General features: G+C 45.2%; 1 protein-coding gene across 1 annotated transcript; it reads right to left on the minus strand.

Annotated features, from left to right (window-relative positions):
* Positions 1 to 290: 290 nt before the first annotated feature.
* Positions 291 to 1,265, minus strand: LOC309548342 (olfactory receptor 2AT4-like; the record flags this gene model as incomplete). The annotated part of the gene is made up of 1 exon (XM_082248280.1): positions 291 to 1,265. The coding sequence occupies one exon, from the start codon at positions 1,263 to 1,265 to the stop codon at positions 291 to 293; it is 975 nt and encodes a 324-aa protein (XP_082104406.1).
* Between the last annotated feature and the right edge of the window lie 6,977 nt (positions 1,266 to 8,242).

Genomic DNA, 8,242 nt, shown 5'->3' on the forward strand with positions numbered 1-8,242 from the left:
ACAACTAAGAAACACCTCATTGTGTACTCTCTGGCCCTTTCCTTGTTTTCTTTAGCCCTTCACTTGTACTGCCATTGTTAGCCCTTCACTTGTAGTTTCATGTCAGGACTGCAAATTATAACAGCCAGTCTTAAGATGTAAAATAACAACAGAATACATGTGCAAAACTAGAAAGCTGTCACCAAGATCACCTTGTGCATGAGCTCCAGTCCACTTGAGTGTTAAACTTATTTTTAAATTACAAGAATTCCCAATTCCCAGATTTATTGATTATGAATGAATCATTCTGTTTATTTAGTTATTGTGTTAACTCTGACATCATTCTTCACTTTAAAACTCATAAATCTTATAGCAGAACTCATAAATGTCTGTTTGATGTCCTTGTTTCTGAGAAAGTATATAATGGGGTTGCATATATGTGGTACATAGGAGTATACACAAAGGACAAACACGCTTAAGTCTGCATTAAAAACCAGGTTGAACTCGTTGGCCAGGAACACGAACAGTCTTGGGGCGTAATGCGCAGTCATTGCAAAGAGATGTGTAGCACAGGTGTAAAAAGCCTTCCGCCAGGTACCATTGCTGGCCGACAAACAGATAATATTAATGATGGATATATACGACAACAGGATGAAACTTAACGGGACAAATTGTATAAACATGGAAAAGACAAAAGTTGTCTTCTTGATGACGGAGACGTCTTTGCAGGCCAGTGCAGTGACTGCAATGTTGGTGCACATTATAGTGTTGATTTTGTTATAACCACAAGGAGGTGCCTGTGAGTTCATCACCAGGGCTGGTAAAGCAGTACTAATTGCTGCAATCCAGCAGGTACAACAAGACATGGCGACCACTCTGCTGGTGAAGATTGAGGAGTACCGCAGTGGCTGGCAGATGGCAAAGAAGCGGTCGATAGCCATAAGCATGAAGGTGTAGGAGTCAGTAGGGCCCAGGGTGTGGATAAGGAGCATTTGAAGAAGGCATTCTGGAAAAGTTGTGGTTGCTCCAAACCAATATTTGGCTATGATTTTTGGTAATGTTACAGTGTCATAAAGAAGGTGAGAACATGAAAGGTTTGCTATGATGAAGTACATTGGTTTATGTAAACGTTTCTTCATGATGACCAGACTTATAACAGTACCATTGGCCGACAAAGATGCAATGTAGATAAGAAGCATTACAAGGGAGACCGGGACGTAGAATTCTGCTTTAAGTCCAGGGAATCCTATTAGAATGATCTCCTTTACCTCTGATTGATTCACCATCATCTGCCCAGTGTTAAAAAAACAAACCGAGATCACAAATAAAAGCTGGAGGTTTGAGGTATGGGGTGCTGAATCTTTTTTGAAGCCTCTGTTCTGGTCAAGCTGATTTTGGTTTCCTTTTATGGCAGCTCTTTAGAAGAGTAAAGGCCTGTACACACAATAAGAAAATCTGTAGGAAAAATTTGTCCGAAGACGATCTGCCGATTTTCTGATTGTTAGTATGGTGCTTTCGACAGCTGACTCCGACTCCGACAAAATCCTGATGTGCAGGCTATACAGTTTTTGTCGTCCGTCAAAACAACGTCCGATTTTCGTCTCATTAGTACAGATTTTGACGGAAAAAAATCTTAAGAGCAAGACTAGGCATGCTCAGAGACGAAAGAACACATACAAAGCAATCCAACACATGACATCACTTCTGATGTAGAATTCTGTCGTACGGGAAAATTCACCTCTTCACTTGAAAATAACCTCTTCACTTTCCACATCAGACTAGCATGCCACAAAAAACGGATGACAGATCGTTCGATAATCTGATCATGTGTATGGGGCTTTACACCCAAAAATTGGCATGTCTCATGTAGATTAAAACTTGATGATGGACATGCCAAAGTGAAGCTCAGACATCGATTCTACTTAGGGTTAAGTAGATTAAAAATCAAACGTGAATCCCGAGGTTCAGAGAGTCCCCATTCATCAGGGTTACAAAAGGGTAACACAAAAAAAAAAAAACATTTGCACATAAATGGGTCTGTAAGGAATATACAGAGTCTTACCACCTTTCAGAACATTTTTCATCATATATGTATGATCCTCTTATCAATGGGGTGGCTGAAGGCACAAATAAATTATGGAGCATATTTGGAAGTTGAATAAGACAATTACAGAGTATTGGTAGAATAATAAGAATCATTGCATGCATAGACTTTACCTCTAGTTGCAAAGTAACAAATTGATTTAAAAGGTTAAAAGAAGACACGTCAATAAAATATAGTGCATTTTAGTTCCAAAGCTGTGCTAAGACAAAAACCCACTATAGTGGCTTCCATTAACAGGAGGACAAAAGAGAATTGAAATTAAAATTGTATCCCTCATTCATTCTCTCTACTTTGTATGATCCTAGCCCATAATAAGGACAGTTTACAATCCAAATTTTAACTTGCTATACTGACGACCTTAAACTCTTTCTTTGCCAGAGAATTTCAAAGTTGAACCACTTGAAGTATGGTGATGATGACCTCTTTCTCTTCAGTCAGGCTGTCACCGTATCACTTGCACAATCCTTATGATAAAATAAACAGGATTAGGCTGATTTCTAAAAAACATTTACATTTATTCTTTCTACGTTTTTTTTTTTTTTTTTTTTTTTTTTTTTTTAAGGTCAGGATGTGCAATCTTTCATGATGACATAAAGTCTCAAATTTTTCATGAATACAGTGGACTTACCCTTGAAATCTTTCAGGCTTGGTTACGTCTTACATATACAGTAAAACCTTGGTTTGAGAGTAACTTGGTTTGAGAGCGCTTTGCAAGACAAGCAAATTTAAAAAAAAAATTTTGACTTGATATACAAGCGATGTCTTGATATACAAGTAGCGTCATGTCACAACTGGGTATAAAAGAGAAGAGAGGCGCCTCTAAGTGTAGCAATATTGTTACATTTAATGAAGGTTCATTATTTAGCAGCTCACATGGTTGATGATTAAAGCAGGCACATCTAAGTATGCAGGCATCCGGGGTAAAGCTTTCTACATAAACCATCCTCCACACTGCCATCTTCATCACACCCTTCCACGCTGCGCTCCAAAGTCTCGCTTTCAGATCACTCTACTGCAGGGTAGTCTTCCCAATCACAATTGCAGACTGACATCGGTTAGAACCAGTGGTTCAGAAAATTGTCTATGTGGACCGCTTTACCCCGGATGGCTGCATACTTAGATGTGCCTCTTTAATCATCAACCATGTGAGTTTCTAAATGTTGTACCTTCATTAAATGTCCCCGTACTGCTACACTTAGAGGCGCCTCTCTTCTCTTATATACTCTGTAGCTCCTGCTGGATTTTGCTTCTAATCCCATTGTGGAGGCGCCATTTGTGGATGGACATTTTATGATGACACAACCTATCACATTGCTATAATCTTTGTATATATACTATAAACTGAAAGACTTATGAATAAATAGTTGTGGATCATCTGAGTTTCCATTATTTCTTATGGGAAAATTCGCTTTGATATAAGAGTGCTTTGGATTACAAGCATGTTTCCGGAACAAATTATGCTCGCAATCCAAGGTTTTACTGTACATAGAAACACAAAACTGTAAAGCATATTGCCAATGCTGTTTAAACACCTTATCATGTTATTTTCCCTTCCTTTCCAGGTAATTTTTTAAGTTTTGATAGGAACTTCCTGCATGTTCCTGCACTGCCTGTTTCCATACCTCCTCGGGCACCCACTCTTATGCTCTCTCAGCCCCTTTGTCGTCTCTGGTTGAAATGCCCTGTGACAGTATTCACCGTCACTGGAAGTTAAAAACAGATAATTAATGGTTTGAATTGCTTCAGGTGGGACGGTCATATTTGCCAGCAATATCTCCATATTGGAATATAAAGATTTATTCCCATTTGCCATGAAATCTGTTCTTCCTAAATGCTGTGTATATTACATATCTTTCAATGTCAGACAGGTTTTCCTTTTGTTGTGTATTGGGAGGGAATGTGGATTGCCCTTTCACATTGTTAAGTGTTAATGACCCCCCATTGTTCTGTCTGTCTGCCTTAAGAGAGACTTATTATGGGATGTATATAGGTATGTGGATTTGGATCCTAAGGGGGAGGGGGAATTGTCCCACATTGTATATTTCTGTGTACACTTTATGAGAGAGTAAAGCTCTGTTCCTATTGGATGGTGAATGTTACGTCCAGTCTTCAACAAGGTCCACCTGGGTGGTAACCTTGTGGGTGAAAACTGTATATAAGTCTGTTCAATAAAGTTGTTCTAGAGTTACTTCACCCTCAATCTAGATTCCTGTCTCTTATTGGGGGAATCTGCTGCAAGGGATTGCTATGGTCTTCCATACTCCCCTGGATAATCACTAAGCTCTTGTAAGAGCTTGTATAAGAGCTTGTTCTGCTGCACTCTCTGGGGAAAGAGAGGTTCACCCACTGGAACCTGGAGCCTTGTCGTAGGTCCAGGGTGGGTAGGAGACTGCAAGACCCTAACCAAGCTGCGGCGGTTCGTGGGGTCGGAAGTGGTTACAGTGTCTGGTGGAGTGCTTGGAGCCCTTGGAAAGCACTAGGAGCATCTGTCAACAGGGGTACCCGGTCAGGGGGTGCCCTGTTTTCGTTACATTGGTGGCAGCGGTGGGATAGCATCCTAGTGTGAGGAGAAGCAGCTCGGAGACACCGGTAACGTTATGGAGCGAGCTAACACCCGTGCAGCTTCCCCATATGAGAAGGAGTTTCTCTGGAGGTTGCAGCAACACTTGGTCCAACAGGATGGGCCTGTATCAGAGGAAGCCATACTGGACTTGAGCGATTTCACACGAAAGGAAATGTGGTATGAGGCCTTAGAGAATGTGCAGTGGAGACGGAGAGAGAACCTTCCCAGTGAAGAACAGCGGTTCCAGGTATACGTTGCCCTTCGGTTACCTTTCCTAGGAGAGCAACCCCTGGATGAGTGGGTGACGGAGCTGTGGAACCTGATTTGGAAGGAGTTGTGGCTGGATGAAGCTGGATGGCTGACGACAATATGCCGGAAGGTGAGGACTATAGTGGCCCGGTGTAAGAAGAGGCTTGTTGTTCAGAGTGGTGTTTCTGTTCAATCCCGCCAGGACTTGGCGAATGTGCATGCGCGAATGCGCGCATGCAAGTACGCAAGCACGCAACATGACAGATGCTGGCGCCAAATAGGCTATTTAAACCCAGCCTTTGCTCAGCTCCAGTGCTGCTTTGTCTTCAGCCTTGTTGACCTGAACCTGCTACCTGTATCCTGTTTACCAGTACCAGACCAGGCTTGTCCTGACTATCCTCTGCTCTCCGCCTGCACCGACCTCGGCTTGTCCCTTGACCTCCGCTCCAGTCTGCTCCTTCTGGCTCCTGTATGACCGTTTGGCTTCTGACCCGGCTTGTCTCACTACGCTCCTGCCACCAGCACCTGTTGCCTGCATACCTGCTCTGGACTTACCCGGCTATCCCTGTCTGTGGACTTCAGCCTGCTTCCAGCTACATCAGGCACTCGTGCTACTCTATACTCGGCACCTCCTGTCTTCACTATCAGGGGTCCCGAGTCAGAGGCGTATGAGAGGCCTTCCTCACCGTTCAGGCTCACCTCCAGGTACGTGATACCCGGGCTTGCTTTGGGAGGCCTTTGAGGAGAGGGACTTTGGATGTCCAGCAGAGTTTTGGCGCTGGGAAATCCAGTACACCAGGGAAGCCCTACTGGGTCTCCCCAAAGTGGATGACTTGGGGTCAGACCTGATTCATCTGGTCAGAATGGAGTGGGAACTGGAGCAGGACTACCAACGCCTGCTCTGCCCCCATTCCACCCCAATCTACTCTGCAAGCAGAGCCAGAGTCCTGGGTGGCAGATCCAGACCCACAACCCTTCAGTTGGAGAGAGAGTACAGACTGGTGGTACTGTGAAGACCCACCGATGGCAGGTGGAGATGAGACTGAGGTCTCTCTACCGGCCCTACAGGGAGGCTGGGCAGCCGGCCCAGGTCCCCAGCTACAGCAGGAGTTACAGGGAGCCCAAGGTGTCGCCCTTCCTTCCCAGCAGCAGTGTACCTTCCAGGGAGAGGAGACAACTAATCCTTCTCCCCAACCACAGGGAGACAACAGACCTGACCCCAATGGTGCAGATGGGACCGCAGTCTCTGCACCAGACCTACAGGGATGCTGGACGGCCGGTCCAGATCCCCAACCTACCCCCCAGGAATACCAGGAGGAGGAGATAAGCGATCCCTACTCTCTACCATTTCGTAGCAGCGTTTTTGCCAACTCACTATGGCCTGATGTAAGTATGGTTTCCCCATTTGGGTAGACACTTGGTGAATATCCATGCTTGCCGGCCGATTATAATGTTTATCAGACTAAACAACACACACTATTTTCCATTTTTTGATAGGCTTACCCTTGTATACTCCTGATGAGCGGGCAACAGACCCACGAAACGTGTCGAGTTTCAAAACATGATATGTCTCAACATGCAATACCGTCATTGTAATTTTGTTATGCTTTATATGCAATTGACCAATGTTTATCAGTACATGCATTATACTCATTGTATGTTGTTACGTTATTCAATTTTATGACAAGATTCTTGACCTTTATGCAATTTTGCTGCTGCAATTTTATTAGGTGTGTTTTTCTTGCACTTTGCTTGCCGGTTATGCTTTGTATATTTTTATTCAATAAATTACTATCTTTTTACTTGGTACCCTATATCCACCTCATTTAAAGTCCCACAGGGCTATCCTCTCCATATTTGCATTGTATTAGGGATGGAGGTGTTTATAGTTGACAATATCAGACCATTCCTTTTCTTTTTTGGGCCAAAATCCATAATTTTATAGCCCTTGTTCGCTGCATCTGTACATGTAGAATTCAAGCTGCTGTCCTACTGTGTTAGTCAAAAAACACAGTTTTACAGCCCTTGCTTGCTGCATGTGTGATAAAAACAAGCATGAAATACTGCAATAGTTTTCTGTGTTTGAAAAAACACCCATTTTTGGCATCACCCTCCTTCTTGGGCCTCTGTCGCATTATTCAGTGCGCATTTTAAGCTATATATAGCTATAATTTTCTGGGTTTTCAATAACACCCTTTTTGGGATAAAATCCATAATTTTATAGCCCTTGCTTGCTGCATCTGTACGTGTAGAATTTAAGCTGCTCTCCTACTGTGTTAGTCAAAAAAACACCTTTTTTGGGCAAAATACACAACATACCGTTGTTCTATTCTGCTATTCAAAAAACACCCATTTAGGGCAAGATCCTAAATTTGAGAAGTATGAGGAGAACGTCAAATAAGGGACATGGCCCCGGTCGTGGTGCTGCTGGTGGAGCTCCTGTTGCAAGGAAAGGACGTGGTCGATCTGTGCCAGCTACACGCACAAGTGAAACACCTTTCTCAGTTGTGAGTAGGCGACAGAACCTGCAGCAGTATTTGGTCGGGCCTAATACGGCTCTACGAATGTTGAGGCAAGAATAGTGGCGGCTGGCCGATAGGGGGCGCCGCCCCCCCCCCCCAAAAAAAAAAAAAGAAAGAAAGATTAAAAAACAAAAGAAGTCAAATTTTCGCCCACTAGGGGCGCCGGACTGTGTCCTGGGTATGGGGGGGGATGGGGTTTTGACCCCACCCTCGGCCAGCAGAGGCGCCAATTGGCGCTCTTCAGGGGGTCATCGGGGCGCAGAGCAATGCGCCCCGACGCCCTCCACTTTTCTGATGTCCGGACTGTGATTGGTCCAGACTCCAGCCTGGACCAATCACAGTAGGACGTCATCTGGTGACGTGACGCGTGGGGCGGTGCACCGCCCCGGCGTCACAATCACCGCTTCCGGAAATCCGCCTTCAGACTGACTTCCTTCCCGCCCGCCCGAGTGTGTCGCGCAGCCAGCAGCAGTGGAGAAGACGTCGGTCCCATCCGCAGCTCCGCACTCCGCACTGGGCCCTCAGACCAGACGAGGTGACGACACTCGAGTCACTCACCGTCACCAGGAGGACCAGTCCAGGAGCCTGGAGCAGGAGGACTGGAGACAGACAGATGAAGTCAGAGACCAGTCCAGGACTCGGATCGGGCGGCGGTGGGCTGGGCCTTCTTCTTCGTGGACGTGGATGGACGGGACGGCGTCGGCGGCACTGCAGAGACGAGACTGCATCCACCCGGATCCAGACAGGCCGCAGCCGCGCAGCAGAAATTCCACAGGCCGCAGCGCGCAGCGTGAGGTGAGGAGGAGCGTTCCAGCGGAGGTCAAC

Source organism: Pelophylax lessonae (assembly GCF_965119305.1).
Source record: "Pelophylax lessonae genome assembly, chromosome: 2".
Classification (NCBI taxonomy): Eukaryota; Metazoa; Chordata; class Amphibia; order Anura; family Ranidae; genus Pelophylax; species Pelophylax lessonae.